Source organism: Parasteatoda tepidariorum, chromosome 7 (genome assembly GCF_043381705.1).
Source record: "Parasteatoda tepidariorum isolate YZ-2023 chromosome 7, CAS_Ptep_4.0, whole genome shotgun sequence".
NCBI lineage: Eukaryota > Metazoa > Arthropoda > Arachnida > Araneae > Theridiidae > Parasteatoda > Parasteatoda tepidariorum.
Genome location: NC_092210.1, coordinates 34,240,644 through 34,267,387, shown reverse-complemented (window position 1 = coordinate 34,267,387; position 26,744 = coordinate 34,240,644). Strand labels below are relative to the sequence as shown.

Here is a 26,744-nt window from a genome sequence, read left to right as displayed (position 1 = left end):
TACGTAGATAGCTTTCAATTTTACTTTAAACTAATTAATTCAGAAATTTGGGAGCTATTTGAAAAACAATATGTTCCCATCTGCTGCAACCTTAATAAACTGCTAATTTGAACCATTCAAATGTCTTACCAAATGTGTATATTTTCGTATTTCATACCAAAAATAATATATTTTGGAACCTATTATTTGTCAAAACTCTCAGAACCTTTCAAAAAAAAAAATGCTGCGTATGGAAAATTATATTTTTCTGTACACATGTTAGAATTTTTCTGGATGACATTTTTGAAACATAACTTCATGAAAGGTTTTCATTTCTAGTTTGAGGGGTGATTTTTTTTCAAACTTGAGTATAGAAAACAATTTCTACATATCATCTAGCCATTTACCATTCTGCTTCAACGATGCTTACTAGTCCAGGAACAAAAGTGCTGAATATTTAAAAATTTCGTATACACAAAATCAGATTTCATGATGTTCAGGATAGTGAAATTACGTTTCATAAAAGGTTTTTATTTCAGTTTGAGAGATGTTTTTTTTATTTTTTATTATGAAGTATGGAGAATAATTTTTGCATATCATTTGGCCATTTACAATTCTACTTCAACGATGCTTACTACTGCTAGAACAAAAAAAATTACAGAATCGAGTGCGTGCAGTGCGTGGTTATGCATTCACGTGCAGGTGTCAATCCCTGTTATGCCAGAGTCAGAAGATACATCCTCCCCATGAATGTTCAAAAATTAATAAAGTAATAATTCAGGTTATACTGATGAGTAATGTGGATCTAATGCGTCCCTAGGGTACCCTAGGCAGCTGGTGCACTTACGCAATACTGCGTCACGCCCTCAGTGGACTGGTGGAAAAGTTGTTCCGGAATCATCCCACTTCTTCACTGTCCGTGATGAGCTGGACGGGAAGTTTGTTTTTCCTACCGGATTTAAGGAACGATTAAGTTTAGTGAATTTCGTCACTGTACTTAAAAGGATTTATTGACCATTTTAATGCCTTCTTTAAAGCATGAAAGCAAAATATTTTCGGTTCATAGTCTGTTTCATCTAAAAAAAAAAAAAAAAAAAANAAAAAAAAAGCTTCCTATTATTGTAATAAAGCAGAGATTTCATATGGAACCATAGCAGGAGAATATGCACTTTCAAAAAAATGGTTTAAATATTTAAAATTATACGCGAGGAAAAATTTTGAAAAACATTAAGTTTTTAATATACACGTCAATCTGGATGCGATAAATTAAACAGTAAATGTTTTACGTGCACAAGTAATGTGTTCGGAGCACAAATTTACATTTAAAAAAAATAACAAAGCATTTTGAATTATTGTTTGCAAAAATTATAAGTAGGTGAACTTCAATTTAATTTTTTATATCTAATTTAAAATTATACTATTTTAATCCAAATTTTAAATGTTTCATTTTATTCTCCCTTACCGTAATAACAGTGAAAAAAAACTAAATTGAATTAATTTTGAAACATAAAGTAATATAATTCTTTAATTGCATCTTATTAGCTATTTTACTGATAAATTAGATATAGGAAAATTTTCATAATAATTTTTAATTTCCGGCAAAATAGCAAATTCATTACCCATTTCAGTTTTTGACCAAATTTGAATTTTTAATTTTTGTATTCAAATTTTATTTTATCATAATGTAATGATATTTTATTTAATATACATTATTTCAACTGTTAAACTGTGAGCTGATTAAATTATTCCGATGCTTTCAAATATAGTTCAACTCTTTTAGAGTAAAAATAAATAAATAAATAAAAAGTTGAACGACAAAAATTTTTCTATTTAATTGTTTTTCCAACTAAAGATCCACTTTAATTTTTCTATTATGCTAATCACATCTGTTGATATGAAGTACTTTTTAATTTATTTATTTTGTACTCGTTCAAATAATCTACTCCTATTATACCTTTTCTTTCCTTTAATTTTAAAATTAAATTTTTCTTGAAATTTTTATTCATACTTTTACAATTATAATGAAAATTTAAAAAGAAAAAAATTAATTTTCAAGGTGTTATATATTTTACATGAACTAATTCGAATAAAAAATTCTTTTCGACAAAGCAATAATAATAATAATTTATAAAGAAGTATAATTTTATGCTCAGAATATTGCATTTTTTAGGTTCAGATCGACACTCTGGACCTGACATCCTAAGAATCTGCTGCAATATAAATCAATTGAATAAACCTGATACTTCATAACCTGAACCTGATATGTACTTGACTGAAAAAGAAACATATTTGGTTATTTTATCTATGATTTCACATCACATTAGTTTCATATCTTAATGAACATCGCACTGCAAATTTATCTAATGCAGAAAAAGAGTTTACAGTGATAATTATTTGGTTTAAGTGTTTTATCAATTTGAGCCACTTGATGCAAATACTTACTTGTTTATATTTCTGATAGTGAAGTAAAATGACACATTAAGGTGATCTTTTATCTCCCAACATAAATATAAGCAAACTATATTTATCATCATTATTTCGCCTGCTTAAGATACATTCATCTTAAATATAAGTTTTAACATATTCCTATCCAAAAGAAATTCTTATTTAAATTCCAAAGAACGCGAATAAAGGCTAGTTCAAATTTCTTGAGCAGATTCTTTTTGGACACACAATACCCAATGCCTACATAGCACTAGATTTCAATTATACTTCAAGTTTGCCTAAACCTATGTGGGGAAAAATCTCCCAACCTCTTATATCCGTAAAATACCATGGCTTGGCGATGATTAACGCTCTTGAATCCCAGTGGATGAGCTTATGGCAAGGTTCGGCAAAGTAGATTAGCGACGATGAAATTTGTCCAGACCTGCTACTGACTTACGGGGTATATACCTTTATATCCATTGGCCATAAAGATATAAGATGAGACGATCAAGGAAAGGGGTGTGGGTGAAACAAAAGAAAGAAAAAAAAATCATTTATGGGCGGGACTCTATTTTTGTCCCTTGAGTATTTGGGGGTGGTGGAAAACTAAATTTTCTTTTCCCAGCAGATGACTTTGTGGCTGCTTTTAAAGAATTCCAGACGCGGGGAGATTTCCAATGCCACGTGCCTGGTTTACCAAACATCTGGGTCACGTGGTACTATTATCTTTTGGATACTTTTTTGCGAAAAGGGCGGGAAAAGAACAAACTCTCATTTTTTTCTAAAAACTTTTTTTTTACGCTCAGCAATTAAAAATCGAAGTCGGATCTACTCACTTGTCAAAGGGAAAGAATTAAATTCTTGAAATAAATGAGGAAGTTTCTAGTAGTTTGGAAGCATATTTTAAATCAATTAATTATAGAATAAATTTACATAAATAATAATTTATTAATTGAAAAACTCTAAGTCATACCCTTATGTATGTATTTGAGAGACGGAGAAATATTTTTATAACACTATTAAATGGAAAAAGAATAATAGAAAAGAAAAAATTAATTTTCAATAATAAATTAGTGGTCAGCTAAATAATTTAAAAACTTAAAATGTCCTGAGTAGTTACGAAATAGAGTGAGAAATTCATAGCTAAATATATTAATAATTTATTTATATTTCTTTTAAATTATATAAGTTATACCATAAATTTATTATAAACCGAAATTGATTTCGTAAAACATTTGAAGATAAATTATCATTTAAGAATTATTTTGAAAGACATTATTTAAATTTATTAAATAATTTAAACAGTAAATGCTTAAAATTAAACTGTTCCCACACTTTGACAATAGTAAAAGCTGTGCACAGCATTTTTCAACTTTTTAATTCTGGTTAGAAACATTTCGCACATTGGTAAAAAAGTTGGCTGTGAATAATATTCAAAATTATATACATGACGGACGGAAAGCATCCTCAGTGGTAGACGGATCATGGGTTAGAGTTCCCTTGTCGTTCCCTCCCATGATTAGCCTGACGGCTAATCATGGGAGGTTTTTGCGCTTATCATCTTCATATAACGCAAATGCGGGTAATTTCCATCAAAAAAAGTGCTCTATGGAGGCAAATTTCCACCAATACTTGATACAGAAGTTCCTTTGTCATCTAGATTTGGTTCAAAATTAAAAGGCTACGGAGTTAAGTTGAACATTAGTTGTCGTAAATCCAAATTTGGGTCAGCTGATCAGCAATGGTTATAAAAATTGTGTCAAAATAAAATTGTTGTAAGGCTTTTGTAAAAACCATCATTAAATTAGAAGTGACTATTTCAACTATTTGAGAATCTATTTGATTGATCTAAGTGACTATTTGAGAATCAGAAAAAAAAAAAGAAAAAAAAAACTGTGGCACACATTTAAAGAATCACACAGTAATAATTATCAATTAAAATTAGAAAAACAAGANGAGTAGTTACGAAATAGAGTGAGAAATTCATAGCTAAATATATTAATAATTTATTTATATTTCTTTTAAATTATATAAGTTATACCATAAATTTATTATAAACCGAAATTGATTTCGTAAAACATTTGAAGATAAATTATCATTTAAGAATTATTTTGAAAGACATTATTTAAATTTATTAAATAATTTAAACAGTAAATGCTTAAAATTAAACTGTTCCCACACTTTGACAATAGTAAAAGCAGTGCATAACATTTTTGAACTTTTTAATTCTGGTTAGAAACATTTCGCACATTGGTAAAAAAAGATGGCTGTGAATAATATTCAAAATTATATACATGACGGACGTAAAGCATCCTCAGTGGTAGTCGGATCATGGGTTAGAGTTCCCTTGTCGTTCCCTCCCATGATTAGCCTGACGGTTAATCATGGGAGGTTTTGGTGCTTATCATCTCCATATAACGCAAATGCGGGTAATTTCCATCAAAAAAAGTGCTCTATGGAGGCAAATTTCTACCAATACTTGATACAGAAGTTCCTTTGTCATCTAGATTGGGTTCAAAATTAAAAGGCTACGGAGTTGAACATTAGTAGTCGTAAATCCAAATTTGAGTCAGCTGGTCAGCAACGGTTATAAAAATTGCGTCAAAATAAAATTTTTGCAAGGCTTTTGTAAAAACCATCATTAAATTAGAAGTGACTATTTCAACTAAACTATTTGAGAATCAGGAAAAAAACGAAAAAAAAACTGTGGCAAACATTTAAAGAATCACACAGTAATAATTATGAATTAAAATTAGAAAAACAAGACCCCACATCCCCAAAAAAAAGAAAAAAATTTATTTATGGCAACAAATTATGAAATCAGATAAGTCCTAAGGAATCAGATTTTCAATTTTATTATTCTTATAACTATTATTGCCGAATTGAATTAGGGACACTTAAATACTAGTTGCCTTACTTTGCCAGACTCTTTTTTACATTGCTCTGAACATTGTATACCGTAAAAAAAATAAATAAATAAATAAAAAAAATGAATACTAGAATTTTACGAACTTTCTACTGAACTTTCTACTGAAAAAAACTTCTAAGAAAATAAGCAATAAGCATACCAATTTGTAATTTGAATTTTATAATCTGAAAATATAGAGTTCGAAAATTCAATTTTTGTAAAAAATATTAGCACAGCATTATTTTAAAGTTTAATAGGATGGATTAAAAATGACGCAAAATCCAAATAGAACATTAAATGTTATGTGTGCTTAATGTTTATAAATTCAGACATTCGAAAAATTAATTTAAATCTTTAAATTCATATTTAAAAAAGAAAACTTGTGTTTTGTTTTGTGAATATAATAATCAAGCTTCTAATATTTGAAACCATTTGAAACTTATTTATGCAAAAATGCAACTATATATAAAATAAATATTTAAAATTCATTGCTTGAATTGGAATTTCTCTAATCGGAATATTTTTTTTATTTAAATAATGCAAAAAAAAAAAGAAAATTAGTAGCAAAATTCATACGATTAAAAATCAATCATTTGTTCATATGTTCTGGTTCTATTTCGACCCATAAAATCTAAATATTTCTATTTTGTCTAACTTGATTTAAATCACTCTGTGACTATGCTGACTAATGCGATTGAGGAAGAAAATGACATTATGTTAAGCTAAATTCATTTTCTCACATGTTTGAGCTAACAGAAATTTATAAATGTTTCACAGTAATTATTCAGTATTCTCCCTAAGCATTTTTAGAAAGGCGACTCGCCCTGCTCGCCCTTTAATCCATATATAAAAGCCCTCTTTTTAAAAATAAGCCGCCATCTTTTAAAACCACAGCCTTTTTATTCATATTCCATTTTGAAAAAAATTATTTCACTATTTAAATAATAATTTTTCGTTGATAAAATTATGTGTTTATAGGTATAATTTTGATTACTATTACAAATATTTACTTTGTTAGGATAATTCTCAACTCATTAAATTTTTATAACTATCTCTTTCTTCAAGGGGAAGGGAATAATATATTTTGTAAGGATTTTAAAATTTATTTTTTAAATAAATACCCTTCTTCTAAAAAAGAAAAAAAAATAATCCACCTTTGAATTTTTTTTTCTTATAATTCTCAGTTCAAATTATAAAAAAAGCTTTCAAGTTCTTTTTTCAAGTAATCATTTTTTTCAGTTCAGCTTTTTGATAAAAGTTTATGCACAGAGATTGCCTTTTAACATGGCTTTAATTATTTTTATAAGCTACAAATTATTTTTCGTATTTTGATAATGAGAGAGAATTATTTTTCCAAATACACACGATTTTCAAATAGTATATGAGGGTAATTTAAAAATTGTTGAGGATCAAATTCAGTTATTACGTAATATAATACATTTTCATACATTTTTACAGCCTTAAGTATGTGCCCTTTCCTGAGAGACAGCACACTGCCCTTTTTTTGTTCCTAGGGAGAACTCTGAATTAATTAAATATAGATTACTTTTTAAAATGAGTAGAAAGAGATAAAACAATAAAATGAATTAAAAAATTGATAAAAGGCTTAGAGATGAAAGATTTTGACTTACTTTCTCTTGTTGCTGTAACTGCTTCATCATGATGGTTTTCTTTTTATCTTTGCACCGCTTGTTCTGAAACCACACCCTGATCACACGCGGACTTAGTCCTGTCATTTCCACCAACTGTTCCTTCATGAGGGCGTCTGGTCGGGGGTTGGCAGCATAGCAAGTGCGCAACGTATGCAGCTGCTTTTCATTGAGGACGGTCCGAACCCGTGTTGGCTTGTGGTCCGAGCTCTGCTTGTGCACCTGCGGCCGCACTGAGTCCCGATTCCTATTAGACTGCATCGATTCTGCATTCGCTGTGGGACAAGAACACAAAGAGTAAGAGAACATCGAACAATCCCGGTACTGGAAACAAAGAACAAAGGCCAGCAAAAACAAACACTCATAAGTACAACACCAAAAGCAGACGATAACTAAAGCAAACATGGAAGATCTTCAAAAGTTCCTTATTACCTGCGTGGCCTGCTGAGAGCTCTGTTTGGAATATATTTTCTCATGAGGGAAAAGGTTTAAAGGAAAAAAAACTGAAAGTGTATTCTTCAGATCGAAAATACATCAGTAAAGTGGACCACATCGTTGAGGAATGGCAAACCGGTTCGATTTGCTTGAGTAGTCAATTTAATCTGTATGTAAACACTAGGAAGGCATCAATCGAACGTTTTTCTGTTTGTTGAAAAAAAAAAGAACTGAGTCAAATCTCGTTAAAAGAAAAGTTCGGCTGACCCAAATCGATGTAAAGAACGAAAATGGTAATTGCACTGCAAACGAAAAATGAGATTCACGTTTAAAAAAAGTTTTATGATCAAGTTGAATGTTCTGCACGCTAATTTAAAATTGCCTCAAATGAAAAAAAAATACTTTTTTAACATGTTCAAATCTTTAAAGTCAGATATTTTAAATTATTTGATTTGCTATGTAGATAACCTCCATGAACACAAACTTACACATAATGAAAATGTACCCAAACGAAATGATAAAAAATTATATGGTTATTCATATCACTATTGTGAATAGGTTTGTTAAAATTACTTACTCAAATCGATGTAAAGAACGAAAATGGCAATTTCATTGCAAACGACAAAGGAGATTCACGTTTAAAAAATATTTAGTGATTAAGTTGAATATTCTGTACGCTATTTTAAAATTACCTCAACATTTTTCAGTTGCTGATCAATACAATCAATATTGTATACTCTTTATTATTGAATATATGATACCAAATCTTTGAAGGTAGATATCTAAGAATTTAATTTTCATACTACAAATTCATATATAACGATAATTTACGCAAATGATATTATAAAAATATATACCTTTGTTCAAGCAACTATCGTGAATAATTTTGTTAAAATTACTTACTTAAATTACTTACTTACTAAACTTAAATCGATGTTAAGTACGAAAATGGTAATTGTACTGCCAACTAAAAATGAAATTCACGTTAAAAAACTTTTAAAAAGAAGCAGACTTTAAATTTCTTCTGATACGATCAAAACTGCATTGGAAAAACTCTTGATAAAATTACTGTAAAAAGTATTGGCATCTTGAGGGCCAGTAATTTTTATGGTAAAATCCATTTTTACCGTAAAATTTTAAGGAAAAAAATCTGATATACTGTAATTTTTACAGTAATATTTATGGTAAAATTACTGAATCACTGTATTATAAATAATTAAAGTATTGTTGTGCAAATTACGGTATAAAATTTTACGGTAAAAATGGATTTCGAAGCAAAATGGGTTTCACGGATGCTACAATCAGAGTTCCAGTATATAAGGTACTACAAATTATACCGTAATTTTTTACAGTGTGTTTGCTATAATCTTAAATTAAAATAATTATTTGAAACCAAATGTGTAAAGAAAGATGCTTAAATTATTCGAATTTTTCAAGAAGTTAATATTTATGAATTCAAATTTATTTTTACTGAAAAGTACATAGTAAAATTTTGTACCATTGTTATAAAAGTACTAATGAAAACATTATTTTTAAAATTACTATTTCATAAAACAAAATTTTTTTTGAAAAGTACTACATTATAAAATAAAACAAGTAAACTACTGATCTTTTGACCACAAAACTAAATATATTTCTTATAATATAGTACAAAGATAGATATTATCATTAAGGGGAGAAAGGGGGAGGAATTGTCTATTGATAAGGGGCATGGGAGAGTTTCGCTTTAATGTGGCCATTTTTTCTGATTGTCATACATTTTAAATGCTTTATGATAAATACCTAAAACTACATTCAGTTGTTGAAGAGATTGCATTCTGAATTAGAAACTTTATTCAGAAAAAAACCTTTCTAGCTAAATTAGGCTAGAGAAAAGTGTATTTTTTGTCCATTGGTAATGATTTTAACATTTGGGAAACACAGGATTATTTTTAAACACTTAACTTCTATAATTGTGCACTGATATTGCCCACACTGTAAAAATTTCTTGTTCTAATTACGTACGAAGTTTTGATCTTAAATTCCATTTTTAACGTAAAACTTCACGGGATAAAAAATCTTCTGTACCACAAATTGCGGTATGAAATTTTCTGGTAAAAATAGATTTTCTGATAAAATGGATTTTATGTATGCTACACTCAGTGTACCATTCCTTTTTACCTTTATATGATTCGGAATTTTTTCCAGTGTAGGCATTCAAAAGACATCCTATAAGCATTTTATACAATGACTAGGCAAAGAATATGATAATTCTCATAATCCCTCCAATGTATAAGAGGAATTTATCATTCTATAGAATGCCTAGGCATTACATTTATTTAGGCAAAGGGTATGATAATTCGAATATTTCAAAGTTTGCCTAAATCGGCAAGTTTTCCATGGAAAGCAGGGATTTTATACAATTAAAGTAACTTATTATGTTAAAAAAATTGATACTCTGTATTAGGAGTTTTAATAAAAAATGAAACACAATAAATCAAATGAACAAATTTGTAATAATCACAATTTTTGAATTAAATTAATATGTTGTTCTACTTGATTAAAACCTTCATTCGCTTTAAAAATATACAAATTGGAAATAACAGTCAACCTGATTCGAGCTCTCAAAATAGGCGCGCATCTTCAAGATTTGCCGGACATAAATGAGGAAGAAAAAAAATAGCATTTCAAATATCATCTTTTACAATTTTTTTATCATTTTTACCACCATCATTTTTTTCTTTCTCGGCTACTGTAGCATTTCCAGTTTTGTTTCTCGCCATTTTTTTACATTTTTCGTTGGCAACTTTACGTTTTATATTTCAAATACTTTTTGTTTCTCCTAATTCAAGTCTGGCAAGTCTTGAAAATGGGTGCCTATTTTTAAGCGTTTGAACTTTGAACCCTTACGTTGACTGTTATTTCCAATTTGAATATTTTTTGAAGCGAATGAAGTTTTTAATCGAATTATATCTTACAGCTTAAGTTTTTTAGATTATTTATTTAATATGCTCTTTTGTTTTCAATCAACATTCGAATTCATTCTGAGAAAATCTACACTAATCTCGAAATTTTTCAATTATGAATCAAAAATGTTAACATTACAGTAAATGCTAAAATTAGTGAAATAAATAAATTTTTTGCAAAAAAATATTAAGATTATTTTGAAATATTTACATGCCTTCACAATATTTAAATTATATAAAGTTAAATTATTTTGTATGAAGTCAAATTTTCAGATAAATATTGAAATGTTAGCTACTTTCAAGTAATATGAGTAAAATTGGTGTTCAAAGATTATTCATACATCAGCAAGATATTTAAATATTGTTAAAATTTTAATTTATGAAAACATTTAAAAAAAATTTTAATCTGGCATTTTTTATTGTAATAGATTACTATTATGGATTACATTATTGTATAATCAATAAGTGAAAGATAATTCATTTTTAAATCATATACAAATAATAAATGCTAAACAAAGAAATTATAGTTCATTTCCATAAGTCAATTTAAACTAATATTAAAATAGTATATATAAATTTTAATTGATATAACAAAAATCTATCATATATTTAATAAATTTAGAGAATGATCATAATATTTCAATTTATAAATTACTGCAAAAAGGGACTGCTTTATGTGGAAACTAATTTTAAAATTCAGTGTTATATCAGTATAATCATTATTACATATATACAAAATAATTATTACATATAATATAGTAAAATTTACCACGTTTCTGGCCCTATGGGAACCCCGAAAATCTCGTTAATTTTTATCAAAGCGCTCTATTTTAAAAATTTATAAGAATTTTAATTACAAGAAATGTTAAAGGCAACTAAAGGAAAGGATGCTTTTATTCAGAATTAACCAAAAAGTTTTAATATTGGTACATCATATTTTCAGTTATATTAACCAGAAACACCATTTTTTAAAAATTTTATATTTCTTTTAAAATTTAACAACTCTATTCAATTTTATCTAGATATTCACTTTATATATAGTTAAAAATTTATATCCGATTTTTTTCGGTATACTTTTGTGTGGTCCGACAATATTAAAGACTTCAAAACTGCACATGCATTTTTTAAAACGTTTATAACTACACATAAATGTACAAACATATAAATTTAGTTTCATTAATTATTCAATAGCATTTCAGAAGTCCTTTAGTGAAACTATGCAACTTTTCTAAATGAACAAAATATAAAGTACTTAAAATCAAATTCTATTTTAAACCAATACATTTTCATTGCGTTTTTCTTTCCTTCTTTCCTTTTTTTAAATTTTTGTTAGTTATATTTAGCTTAATGTCAAAAGTTTTGTAACTATTGAGAGGTGCTGAAACCGAGAAAAAAATAAGAAAATTTTTAATCACCTGAAAGTTTTTTCTTTTTGTTACAGACTGTTTTGATCCTTGCGCAATCTATCCATAAAATAAAAAAATAATAGTTTTAGAAAATTAATTTGAAAAATGTAAGAGATACAGAGCAGAAAAATCACCAGAATACATAAAAGTTTTGTATTTATTTCTTTATGTGAGTGCTTATATTAGGGTCCAATATCAGAAAAGAACTTAATTTTTATATCCTTTAATTTAGCCGATGCTTTTTTTTCAACAATTAAGGAATTAAGAAAATGTTTTATTAAATTTATTATATTGCAAAATTCACATTTAAAAAGAAATATTTTATGAAGTGGATGATATGTTTTTATTTGCTAACAAACATTCATGAATAAAACATTATATATATTAGTGAAATAACATAGCAAATTTTTTCCCATAAAATTAATTTTTAGAAAGATATGATTCTTACACTTATGCAACAGTTAAAAATAATTCAACAGAAAACCATCACAAAATTATTATTAATTATATTATCTAGTAAAATTCAAAGTAAAGACTTTCAATTATTACCAAAAATTTCAGTTATTAATTCTTATTTCTGTGACTTTAAAAATTAACAGTAGCTGTAAGAAATATTATTATTTAAAATAAAGGAATAAACTATCTTTAAATACAATTACATTATTTTAAAGCACAGAATAATCAAAAGTTTTCGTAATAAATTATTGTAACTAAAAAAATAATTTGATTACCTTCATCAGTAAATATTTGAAACATATCCAATGATTTCTTCTTTAAAAAAATGGTTTCAAACTCTAATCTTTTTTGCATTGAAAACTAAAATGTTACTGTTGTTTCGTAATATTAATTACAAGTTTTTCGGTGAGTATCAAAAATGATTAATGTTAAAAAAGCGTTGCTTTAGGTAGGAATGTGCTTAAATATTCAGTTATTATAAATTTAACAATAAATTGCACAAATTAAAACACATTCTTAAAATGAAATGTGACAAAATGCCATTATTTTTTTATATCTAAGTTGGTTTTTTTTTCAGTCCCGTAAAATTGCCAACGAAATGTCTTGAAAAAGTTAGACATCCGAAATTTTCATTTTAAAATTCAGAAAACTTTTCCTTATACTTTTTGCAAGCATTTTTTTCCCTTTAAGCAATATGAAGACGAAAGTACTTCTCTTAAGCGTGCATATCACATTCTTCATAAAGCTTTTAGATCATACTACATATTTCAAATGCAATTTTGAATATCTTTACCATTAACGCTTTTATTTTTTTTTTATTCGTTCTAATTTTTTTATTTCTATTATTTTTTTAATGGTTATACAGTAGTGCTTAGAACAAGGGGAAAAAAACTTGGCTTCATATACAAATCCTTTTTGGTGAAAAAAAAATTTAACCGTTCACTTGTGCGATTGATTCCTAAACACCTGAGATCTCTTTCAAAGTAAAGCAGGCTACCCCACTTAAGATCTTTTTTTTAAAAAAGAAATAAAAGCATCATTTTTAACATTGTAGAATCTTTAAGTGCAAAGCGCTCTCTATATATACCTAAAGAATCTATATCTCGAGCAAGTTCGATGGTCATTATTTTCCTTTCAGGAAATGATGAGATGAAGAAGGGATACTTGAGTTCTCTGAATGATAAATTTAGAAAGAGAGCAGTTAAGAGAAGAAGAAGATAAAAGAGGATGAAAATCATCCTGTCAAGCATTCTTACATCAAATGCATTTCAACGAGGCAACCTTTTCGATTTCCCTTTTATCCTGCTTATTTAAATCGTTCGTTTCCACTGATATCTTTTCATAGGTATTTTATTATGTTTATTTGCTTTTTTAAATATAGATTTGAAATTTTCTTTTTAAATCTAAAACAATGTTATTCTATTCATTGTTTATGTATCTCCTTTTCTCTCTTTATGTATATATATATNTGTAAATGACTATATATATATATATATCGTTGCCTGTAAGAAAGATTTTCTAAGTTTTTGTAATTATAATAGAAGAGCGGGGGCTAGTGTGTAAGTTCACCAAAAAAAGAAAAAAAAATTAATACAATTTTTTACTCATAATGTATTTTTTTAACTATAATTTAAATGATTACCTGAATTCTATTTTATAACTGGAATTGCAAAGTTGTTTAGTTTCTCATAAAAATATTTTTTTAAAAAGTTTTTTTTTGTCCGCTCACGCCACACTAAACGCACAAGCCATGTAACAAGCCATGAAGTGAACAAGCCAGTGTGAAAAAGTTTGATGACTTATTGAATAGTCATTTATTACAACGCAGAAAAATATATCTAGCTATATATCAACATATATCAAGCTAACGATGTATGAAGCTAAAATGAAATGAATTTCAATCTAAGCCTTATTGGAGAAGAAATATTGACATATTTTAATTATAATACTAATTTGTAATAGACCGTTTCACTACACTAAAAAGAAAACTAACGCAAATCAGTACATTTGGAAATCGTTATTTAATTTGATTTATTGGAAAGCATTGAACTAATTTTAAGTAGAATCAATTTTAATAACCTTAGTTTTAATTTGATGATAAAAAGTTCCCAACGGGCAATGCATGGAGTGCATGGCTTAGCGTTGTTTCTCTCTCTAGATCTCTTCGCTGATGTTTCAATTATAGAGCGAAAATTCTTCTTTAATTTATCTATATTAAATTATATTCTTTCAACAAAGTTTATAAAATAAAGTTAATAAAAAACATTTAAAAGCGTAAAATATTACAACAAAAATACTATAGCAGCAAATGTTATAAATAATTTAAAAGTGAGATCATTGTTAAATATTTTTAGAAAGCTAATCACTAAAATCTCTAATATGATTAGAGCAATGCATTGTTTTTTTTTTTATAAATAAAAAAAAATTTGATTGGAAAGTGTATTTGAATTGATGAAGCGAAAAAAGGACAGAGAGCTAAACAGACAGAAAGACAATAGACTAAAAGAGAAGGCGATACCGTTCTCTGATATTTAGATTTAGTTTAATGTATAGCAAAAATTCTTCTTTAATTTATCTACATTGAATTATATTCTTTCAACAAAGCGGATAAAACAAGGTTATACTGATTTTTGACGCTTTGTATTTAATGAAATTAATCATAATAAAGTAATTAAAATATTCTGAAAGTTTAAAATATTAAAAAATTACAACAAATGTCATAAATAATTTAGGAATGAGGTAATGATTAGATATTTTTTAGTAAGCTAATCACTAAAATCTCTAACAAGATTGGAGCAATGAATTGAATTTTTTTTTACACATTTTAAAAAAAAAAAATGTGATAGGAAAGTGTACTTCAGTTGCTGAAGTAAATAATAACTAGTAGGTAATACTAATCGGTCACATTGAGAAATAAAAAAAAAGGTGTACCTGATATCAAAGAATAAGTTTTTATGCCTCTTGTCGCTTAAGCGTTTTCTTTTTTTCCCCTTTTTCATTTATTTATTTATTTTTTAAGAATCTCTTTTAAAAGACCGCCTGTTCGCGTCAGATGTAATTCATTGGACTTGAGTGAACAAACGAGACTTGCATAACTAATTAAAAGTTGAAGGTCGTTTAAAAGTTTAACGGTGTCTGGTTCATTTTTTTCTATCTTAGATTTTTTTTATTTCTATTTTAATCGTAAATGCCAAAAACTAGTTTATTTTAGTTTATGTCTATAAAAAGTACAAACATTGAAACATCAAATTAAAAAAGGGCACGTCTTATGAGAAAGTCATTTTAGTATATTTATTGTTTAAAGAATGGAAGAACTGAAGAGTTATTAATCAACGACAACTTATTTATCATTTTGATGTAAGCATTAGATGCAATGTATAATAATGAGGATATAAGGATTAAACAAAAACAGGGCAGTGCGATAAAAATACAGGATAAACACATTATTGTTGGCGTCAAATTAATGTAAATGACTGTAAATAATTATTTAATGTTTATGATATTACTTTTGATAAGCTTAAGACAGCCCAATCTGGAATTTTGTTCATTAATTTTATGAACTGAAAAAATTCCTTTTGATAAGTATTTCATAGTTCTTAAATCTAATTGAAAAATTTTGTAACGTGAAGCCATTTGAAACGTATTTTATTTATCTAAAAAAGCATCATGAAAAATGTTGCATTCTAATTAGGAATTTACATTGTTTGGAGGTAGGGAATGACGAAAACATGAAAAAATATGTTCAACAAAGTATGAAAAATATGTTCAATAAAATGTTTGCATCAAAGGGTTAAGAAATTACGTTTTAATAATACGTTCAAGTATAATCATTAAAAATATATTTGAATAATCATTAAAAGTCCATTTGAATAATCATTGAAAATTTATTGCTATTGTTTTAATCAAACATAAAGTGACATATCTCACTGATTTAAAAAGTTTCCATATGTCTTCTTAGACGAGTCAGTACACTATTTATGAGTAAATAGGATATTCGTAAATATATTATTTATTCATATTAATTTGTCAAGTAATCAATAACTTTTCATCTTTAATAATATAATTTTACGTTTAAGTCAAAGGAATTATGATTAAAAAATTCCAATTAGGAAATAGATTTTTATATTTCTTGTGTAAAAAACTCATTTTCTATATTGTATTGTTTGTGTGTTCATCATCATTCGATATTTTATGTTATTTATATTACAATGAGGAAAGAAATGGAATTATCATCAATTAAGGAATTTTAAAATTCAGAGTAAGAATTTTTTGATTCGCTTAAAAACTTCCCGGGATATAGTGAAATATTCAAAAAGGTGAAATTAACATCATGGTTTTTCCGCTCTCTTGTTCAAACTATTGCGGCCACATTACTTAGATTGCTGCCAACATTCTTGCCTCCCATACTTCAATGGTGAAAAATCCAAATTAGACTTAGGCACAAAAAACGACTTCCTTATTCAGAGAAAAATCATTTTAGAGTTTAATTTTGTAACTGAAAATATCGTCTGTGCTGATTAATTTGCATATTTGAGACCCTCTCTTGAATCTTTAAGATCGGTATTTAATTCCTGAAAATTCGCTTATTGGAATTACATTAGTTATTTACAGTGATTTTTTCCCGTACTGTACACATTTGGAAACTGTTTAGATAAATCATCTTAAAATGCTAGTGAAGTTTTAGTTTTTAGATAAATAATACTCCTTTGGAAAAAAGAAAGGAAAAAAAAATATTTGATAAAAGGAACATTTTTAATTTAATTAAAGGTAATGGAAGTGTTTATTCTTTTTCTTTCAAAATTTATCAATTTATTTATTAATTTTTAATTATCTAGATAAACTAAAGTACTAGACACACTGTAAAAAATTCCAGTGATTTTAAATTATAGTGTAAAGTTTCGGCAATTCGGTTGCATCATCCGTATTAAATACAATTTAGTGTAAAAGCCATTTTTACCTTTAAGTAAACTTTTACATTAATATTTATTTAATGAGAGTGATTCGGTGATTTTACGGTAATTACTGTGAGAATTTCGGTATATCAGATTTTTTTTGTTCAGTAACATACTCCGGTGAAAATGAATATTGCGGTAAAAAGTACCGGCACTCTGAAAGACGGTAGCTTTTAGTGTAATTTGATCCGGAATTTTTGAAGTGTTAGCTAGGTATGTTATGCTGCAGTATTATCTGATGCGTAAGTACCAGCGTACTAAATAATTTTTTTAATTATATTGTTATTAGTATTTGTTATAATTATTTAATAAGAACTGCGAGAAATTTCAGCTATTTAAAATTTTATTATAGTTATTATCGTCGGAAAGATAAACTAACTAGCAAACTTTGTCTTAAATGACTTGCTTAAAATAAAAATTTATGAAGAATCAGCATGTTTGTGAAGAAATATAGTTCCAATAAACTTTTTTTGAAAAAAAAAAACAAATTAAAGAAAAAACAAGGGTATGAAAAGGATTTTAAGAAAAAAGCCTACAATTTTTAATAAAATTTTGCATGTATCCCACTCACTAATACCGCATTCTACTAGCAAAAAAGAAAGAAAAAAATTATCGTTCAAATGTCATTGCGTTTTCCCCCCATGCATAATAACTCCCCCCCTCTTATCATGGGAATGTGTCAGCCAGGGCGCGTGAAAGGGCGCGCCCCACAGACGCGTGTGAGTCCAGACCGCCCACTACAACTCCTGTCGATCAAAAGACGGTCTTTCCCCTCTCAACTATAGACCCCCGAGTGTGAAAGGATAATAATTGTCCGTTAATAATCAATGATGCCCTTTTAAAGATACTGTTTTTTCCTTCTAGAACCAACCCCCCGTGCCAAATGAGGGGCCATTCAGACACAAGTTTCCGCATGCAGTTGGCCTGCTTCTAATTTGAGGTCTTTTGATAAGCCCCCTGTGTGAAAAACCAAAGTGCCACTTGTGATCGGTTCTAGATGATTAAATACTCTTTCATGAACTGTGCTGGGAAAAACTGGGAAAATCTAAATTGAACTGATCGCTTTTCTCACATGCATTTTCGGAAATTTTTTTTCCTGTTTGTTTTACTTTCATTCCTTACATTAGCATTATTCTCCTATTATTGTTACTTAGTATTTTATTTCGAAGTTCTCAATTTTATAATTATAGTAAAGTGTGTTTACTGAACAGGACAAAATAACAATTTCAGATGTCACTTCTTTTTTTATTATTCACTCCCAGGACAGTTGTTTGAACATTGAACCATAATATTGGTATATTGAACCATAATACGAGACAAATTTCCTGCAATCTTAATTAAGTGTTAAATTGAATCTTGTTTACATTCAAGTTGAATCCAATATAGTATAATCAAGATTAAGTAATATCTTACTGTAAAAAATGACGGTATAAAGTACCGGCATTTTGGGTGCATCACCCGTAATATTCATTCGGCCGTAAAATCTATTTTAAAGTAAAATAAAGTAATTTTTACAATAATATTTAGCGATTATTAGAGTGATTCAGTAATTTTACCGTAATTGTTACGGTAAAAATTGCTGTATATTAATTTTTTGTTGCTTAACCGGTAAAAAAGGATTTTAAGATAAATAGTACCGTCAGCCTGAGTGCCGGAACTTTTTACTGTAATTTGATCCGGATTTTTTACTGTTCATATTATGATTTATCCCTTTCAAAGGTGGAAAGACAAAAACTGCCCCACTTTCTTTTTTAATGATGCAAAAATCCTAAAATTGTTGTAATTTTTCCCTCTTAAACTCTTCTATTTCTTTTCAACCACTCTAAATTCTCTAAGCAAATTGCTTTATTGTGATCTCGCAGGTGACGACCACAATGCTTACGGTCCTTTTTTACTAAAATTTTAGCAATTTTTTTTCCAGATCTGCAAAGGTTCAGTATTAATTTAAACGAGTTAATTAATACACTCTCCGAAACTTGTAACAATGTATAAAGGCAAGTTTTCAATATTTGAAGTACTATTCCACTCAAATTTTTACTGCGTTGAGATCCGTAAGTTTAAAGTTGTATATTAATGACAAATATAGAATTATAAGCCTTAAACCACCTGCTTTATGCAGATTTTATTAAGCAAAACAATAGAGGAATATATATTATAATTATATCAAAAATATAACTTTTCTTAGTGCATAAATAAAAGATAAGCTGAGAATATTAATATGTATCTACTATACAATGAGATATTTGAAACGTTTATATCGTAATTAAAGCTTGGAATAAAACTTAATATTCTATGGTGCCAACTACAGATAACGCTCAACTCAGGTCTTCTTGATTTGCGTGCAGATCATTAAATTGTTACATTTTTGCTCACAGCCACTGATTTTGTACACGACATATGTTTCATTGAACACTGAATAATTACAGAATTACTAAGATCAGTGAAGTTAGAATTGTCGCAAAGACTGACACGACTTTACAGCAAATCGAGGAGCAAAGAAATTTTTAAAGTTTTATTTATTGATAACTTACTATAAGTTAGGTAAAAGGGAAAAGCGTAAATACGTTTTTATTTCTTCTAATTAACTAAAACGACATTTTACAATTCACGTATAATAAATGCAACTCGTTAAGTATATACTGAGAAATAAATAAATAAAAATATCGAATTTCTCCAGTCAGTTATTATGTTTTATAAGCTTGAAATTTAATAAAAAGAAATTACTTAAAGTAATTTAAAGTTACTCTCAGATGTGTTATAATATTTTTTTGTGGTTTTGGCTTATATGATTTTCCAATTGTCATGTTAATGCTTTTAATTAAATTCTTTTTTTTTTCTTTTTTTTTATGCATGGTGGTTAACAATTTTATCTTAGGAAGCATGAAAAGATGCACTACTTAAAATAATATTTAAATGTGAAGTAGATATTACTATAATTTGGAGAAACTTAGCGTTTTTTTTTACTTTTGAGGAATGAATTGAATCATTTGACATGTTTATACTTTTCATTTATGGGACACATTGATAATTTTTTCTTTAGATGGTTAAAAAGTTTACGTTTTTTTGCATGAGCAATTTTCTTTCTTTACGAAAGTTATAAACGCGTAGGCAAAAAAGTGAGATGCAGTATGCTTTAAACATTATGTTATGCTAAAGATGGAAAATTAACTTATTTTTAAATTCAATGTCTAGAGACCCAAGCATTAAATAATGTCATAAAATCTAATTTCCTTTAAGAAATATATAGAAAGAAAACTTATAAATGCGATAAAAAAAATTTAAAAAAAATTCATTAAAATAAAAATTTATGATTTTTAAACAATTTTTCAAAAAAAAAAATGATAATTTTTTACTTTTAGCATCCTTCACATATTATTCGATATTAATATAGCGTATTTCGTCACATTTTGGTTATGGAACTAATCTAGTAGATTTAATAAGATATTTATTTATTCCATGATTATTCCATGAAACTGTCAAAAAATAATTGAATCGAATTTCTCATTTTCCTCACAATTTCTTCATAGTAGTAAGAAATTCCGACTAAAAAGATTAAAAAAATTATTTGTTACATAAAAATTCGCTTTAAAAGGTATACTATTAGGAAAAAAAATATTATTACTTTTAGAGTCATAAAATTATACCAAATTTTGTTCACTTTATTGCACGCTGGGTCTCGACGTTAAAATGTATTTTCATTTTTAAAAGCTGTTTCTTCCAACAAATCCTAGCTTTGCTCTATCATTTTCTAAATAAAGTGTAAATTAGTGTAAATTTTTATATCTTATTTCAGNTATATATGTATCTGTGTGTGTGTTTAAAATAATAAAAAAAAATAATAGGGAAAAAGAGCTATGGTGCAATAGAAATACCGAGGGTAACTTGGGTAATTTTCAAAACCTTCTGTTATAGCAGATTTTTCGTGAATTTATTTTAAAAGAAAGTTCATTTGTATTTTCAGACTGAATAAATTATAACTTTAGAGTAATATAAAAGAAGAGAAATATTCATATTTTATATATTTCCTCTCAATAATTAAACCTAACACTATGCAACAATGTGCGAAAATTTTGTATACTCTGTTTTAAACTTCAAAATGCTCAAACGAGACATATAATCAGTAATGAACATGAAACTTGATGAAACACAAAAAAATGCTCTAGTACAACTTATGCTCTAGTACAACTGAAGTGCTTGGATTGTTATAATGATAAGTCTCGCTTCTTAGAAAGGCAAAATTCTTACATAACCTATTTCTTATGATTTCTAGATAGGTGATTTATAATTTTTCAGAATTGTTACTTGATAGCAGCAAATAACACAGAAAATTCATATTGACTACAAAGAAATCATTGCATTTTTACCAAAGCGCTTTTAAAAATGTCCCCGCTCCTCCCCGACACAAAAAAATGAGGTTTATTATACTGTGCCCTTAATACAAAAAAGATATATATACAGTTACTACTAGAACTTAATGGTCTACTACAATTTAATTAACCTAGTACAATTTTAATAACCTAGTGCAATTAATAACCTAGTGTTACAAATTTTAATTACCTGGTAGGACGGAGAAAAAAAGTATGTAAAAACTACAATTTTCAACTACAAGAATATGGTATGATACATGCAGGACAGAGAAAAAAGTATATCAAAACTACAATTTTGAACTACAGGAATATGGCATGATATATGCCAGTGTTTCCCAAAGTGTGGTACGCGCACCCCCAGGGGTACGGGAACAGTTTACAATTTTTAAGAAAATTTATTTAAAAACAAAACTAGAGATGAAAATTTACGATTACGTATTTTTCTATTGGCTATTTTTTTGCAGTTAACAGTTAATAATTAGTGGTGTCAACAGCCAATTGTGATTTTTAACTTTTGGGTAATTTTTTTATAGTAAAAAATACATTAATTTTTTTTATTAGTGGTACACAGGGCGACGAAAAATTTTGAAAGGGTACACAAAAGTCATAAGTTTGGGAAACACTGATATATGCGTTCCTGGCTGCATGAGAATACCAAAAATCTTAGTAGTTTTCATCAAACTGCTAAGATAATGGTTTTAGTAAGTTTAATAATAAAATAGGGTATAAAAATATGTGAAATGTGGTAAAATTTGGTAATTTTATCATGCTATTTTAAAGCATGTCATAAATACCCTTTATTTGGTTAAATTTACTTTTCATTTTGTATTTTTACTAAATGCATGGCGATAAGTACAATAATTTAGAAAACCAGAATTTCCTAAAAACCGTTGTATTTCGGTTTTTGTTACCAGAATTAGGATTCTTTTTTTTTTTTTAACAGAACTGTCATTATCGTATAGTTAGGTAATTTCCCCAGAATTTTTTTCTCCGTGTAATAATCCATTGCAATAGAAAAATAAAATTATTACCTGCCATTTGTAGGGACGTTCCATTGGTGGTTCCATTGTGCGGTGAATGTTGGCCATTGGCCGTGTGACCATTAGGTGTGATTTTCTTTTCTACAGTGCAGTCATTGTCTGCTTTGCAAAATAGTCCATCGTCTCTAAGGGCGAATTCATCACCCGGTAGCAATTGTCTGGTACATGTTACGCAACGAAAGCACTCTATGTGGTAAATTTTATTTCGCGCCCGCATAACAAAGTCACTCCTACTGAAGCTCACGTTACACCTTGCACACTTGATGCCGAATAACCTGGAATTAAACACAAACACTGTTTTAACTCATTAGGAGAGAGGAAGATTATAGAAAAACATTTGAAAGCTTTTGTACAAAAAGAATATTACTTTTTAATAGTAAGTAATGAATGTTATTATTCACAAATAATGGAGATAGCAAAATGCTAGGGAAATGTTAATGAATGTTTCATGTAATGCGAGCTTAATACAACAAACAATAAGATTTATTAAATTTAATCAGATAGATATGTTCACGGTATGTTCAGTAAATATTTCATTCACCCCAAGCAGTTACTTGATAAAATAACATGAAACTGAACAAAAGATGAAGAAAATAATATCACAAAGAATATTTTTCTTCATGAGTTTTGAGAATTTTTATTGAAGTGGAAAATGAAAAAATAAATTCATTTTGGAAAATATATATATATATATATATATATATATTTTTTTTTGCCATAGTTCTTGTATCAGTATTTTACTTTTGAAAGTTTTAGAATTGTAAATGAAAATAACATAGTTAAACACATTTTATGAAATCTGGACAAATAGTTGACTGATGCAATGAATTTTAATTTATAATCTAGCATCAATTTAGCTGAAACTGAAACTTTACCCAAACCTAAATTTAGTTATAAAACATTAATATTAAATGTAGTCGTTAAAATGGATACGTTTTTTTAAAGTTCATAAGTTTCAACACCGTACACGTTCTGAGCAGAAATGAGGAGTTGGGAGCTCTCATTCCAAACAATTGGTGTATCATTCGCGATTATATTATTATTCCTATAATCTTCATGAGAATGAGCATAGACTTTTTTTTCTTCATTTTACACTGAGAAAAATTGTATGGTTGAAACTACCAGAATATTTTAAAATTTACCGTGTTTTTGGCTTTATGGGGACACCAAAAAGATTGGTAATTTTCACTGAATCGTTTTGGTTATGCTTTTGGTAATATTTACTATAAAATATGGTTTCATAATCTATGAATAAACATGGTAAAATTTGATAATTTTATCGTGATACCTTTGAGCATGGTACAAGAATCATTTATTCGACTTAATTTAGTGAGTTTCATATTTTCTACAAAATATGTATTATAAGAATTATCGTTTTAAAAACACAAATTTCCGGTAAACCGTTACCACGTGAATGGAAAAATTACCAAATGAATGGTTTGAATGCCATATATTTTGGTATTATTAACCAGAATTATATTATTTTCTTATTTGCAAATGCCATTACCAAATTGTACAGTAATTTTGCCAGAATTCCTTGTAGAAATAAAACAAAGAATTTAATTAAATACTTTCTAAAAAATTATTTGTTCATAAGATTATTTTCAGTAACGCTACAGTTAACAAATAAATTTTTTAAAAAAATTAAATAATAATTTCTCTGTAATTATTCAAAAATGGAAATGCTGTACATTTGCGGAAAAAAACTTAAATTAACGTACAAAAAGTACTTGAACAATCCCTAGGGGGCAAAATGAAATTAAAAATATGGAATAATATATAATATCGCTTCAAAACAAACGATAAAGTTAATAAGGTTTAACTGTAGTCATAAAATAATAAATTTAATTTATAAAGCTCGTTTATACAAACGTTAATAAAAAGAACTTTTTAAATGTAAAATAAAAAGCGTTTCACTTATGCTTATTAGACATAGACATACCAGCAGAAATCCCACAAGAGCTTAATAAAGCAACCAACGAATTAAGCTCAACAACTGACTTAGCATGAAAATAATCATCCCCACAAAATGAAAAATAAAGGGATCTCGTAATGAAAGCTCATTAACCACCACTTGGAACAGTGAACAATTATGTGCTTCAAGTAATTCAGATGTTTGAAAAAAACTTTTCATGAAATGTTCTTTTCATATTTTGTGGACATTTGCGATGATAGGGCAATTTGTTAAAAGAGGAGAAAAGGGAATATTAATTATGAGTGGGGGAAATTTGAGGGATATTAATGATGATTTAACGTTGCCTGTGGTATAAATCCTAATTTTTCCGTTAGGAAATCAATAATTTGAAGGAAATAGCTTTTCAGCTGCTTAAGGTTCGTTACCAGTTGAATCAATGTTTTTCAAAGAGTTGAAATGTTTGTAGTTGGTTATTTTGGATTATCAATTTCATTTTGTCACCAAGTTTACTTGCATGTCTTTAGAGCTTTGAAGCATTTTGCGCGATTCTCACGCATTTTTTAATTTATCGGTGGTATAATTTTAATCTGGTATGTTTAGTTTGTATTAATTGCAAGAAAAAATAGTTAAAAGTAAAAAAATAGATATAAAAAAAAGTGCACTCTGAGGTCAAAGCCAATTGCTCTTTACTAAACTGACCATGGTGAACATTAAAGCAGCAATTAAAAAAATAGCTGCTGACTATTAGTTTTAAAATAATTTGACTATGTTAAAAATTAATAAAGACACCTTACAAGTGTTATCTATATAAATAAAGCAGAATGTTTATATGTATGTATGTACCCTATACAAATCCATAATTCGTATCCGATTTCACCAAATTTAGAGTAAATTCGTTCAAAGACTAATAATATTAGTAAATATGGAGTTAATTTGACAAAAATGATTACCACCTTTGGTATAATCAGAATTTTAATTAATATTAACTATATAGCAAAATAATGTAGTAGTATAATAATGCAGCAGAATATTAGAAAAATCATAAAGTAGTATATAAGCCCATTGGCATTTTTGGTAAGAATATGTGATATAAATTGTAAACATAATTATTCATTTCAAAAATAAGAGTCTCTATTCTTGGTTTCCTTAGATTTAAAATGAGCAACTAAAACTAAGTTGTCACAGCTTCCATAAAAATTTTCGCCCTTTTTAATACTTATTACAAAACAAGCTTTCTAAAGATGCTTTACAAGTAAAATTGAAAGTCAAGATGTAAGATTTGTATAGTGTCTTTCTTTCCCCCCTCAGAAGTTTGGCAGGAAAGTGCATTAATCTTGGCTTCATTAAAAAAAAAATACACATTAAACGTACATGTTCGATTTATTTTATTAGCAGCGAAAATTTTTGAAGATTTCCATACTATTTGCCTCTCTTGATAAATGTATTTTTACAATAGCGATTTTCTTTCTTTAATTTTTCAAATGCATTTCAAATTACATAATGATATTTCAAGACTTTAATACTGTGAGCTAATACTATACATTACCATTAAGTGGAGATTTTTAACCTCAAGCTCTTCATTCCAAATTTAAGAGTGGAGAATTATTTTAAAGAATTTTATTATGGTGTAGCAAATGAACTTTTCACCTTTTACAAGGAAGCTTAACCATCTTCACGCCACTGTTTTGGGGGGACGCCCTATGCTGAAAAAGGTATCTGACAGATTATGGATGGGTGTGGGTGCAATGAGACGAATTCCTTTCCGACTTGAAAGGACTTCCCCGCTCCCATAGAGAAGCCAAGGTAGGGAAAGCAAGCAAGAGAGGAGTTATCTTGCCCTATTGAATAATTCAGCAGTTGCCTTTAAGAAAGGCAGAAGCATCCGTCCGAAGGTTTCTATTAAAGCGAAAAGCATAATGTTTGGAAGTAAATGATGTGGAGGAGGCAGGAAGAGGGTTTCGAGGCCAACCAATCACGAAATTAGCTCAGGGACCTCCAAGGGGGGAGCTGTAGGTGGATCAAGATATGCTCGTCTGTAGTAGCTAGTCAAATCGAAATACCGTCGTCGGGGAGAGGATGCTTTAAAGGAGTATTTTATATTGTTAGAATGATTTAAATCTGTGGAATTTTTTCATTGAATAAAGCTATCATTTTGTATGAGATCTTACGTTGCTTGTGAATTTGACTACCAAAATATTGATCGATTTTTCTGCACGCTGTAAAAGTTAAATACCTTTTCTCCTCTCCTTGGAAATGGATTATGAA

General features: G+C 27.9%; 1 protein-coding gene across 8 annotated transcripts in view; it reads right to left on the bottom strand.

The window, feature by feature from the left end:
- The window catches only part of LOC107450161 (LIM1_Isl and LIM2_Isl domain-containing protein tup), a 121,613-nt gene that overhangs the window by 59,842 nt on the left and 35,027 nt on the right, over window positions 1-26,744 (bottom strand). For 4 of the 8 annotated variants that reach the window (XM_016065900.3, XM_016065901.3, XM_016065903.3 and 1 more), the window contains exons 3-5: window positions 22,556-22,839; window positions 11,759-11,806; window positions 6,946-7,238 (exon numbers count right to left, since the gene is read on the bottom strand). In XM_016065900.3, the coding sequence (XP_015921386.1) occupies window positions 6,946-7,238; window positions 11,759-11,806; window positions 22,556-22,839 (625 nt within the window). The remainder of the gene's footprint in view (window positions 1-6,945; window positions 7,239-11,758; window positions 11,807-22,555; window positions 22,840-26,744) is intronic. The other 4 variants (XM_016065902.3, XM_071183274.1, XM_071183276.1 and 1 more) reach the window with 1 other exon arrangement.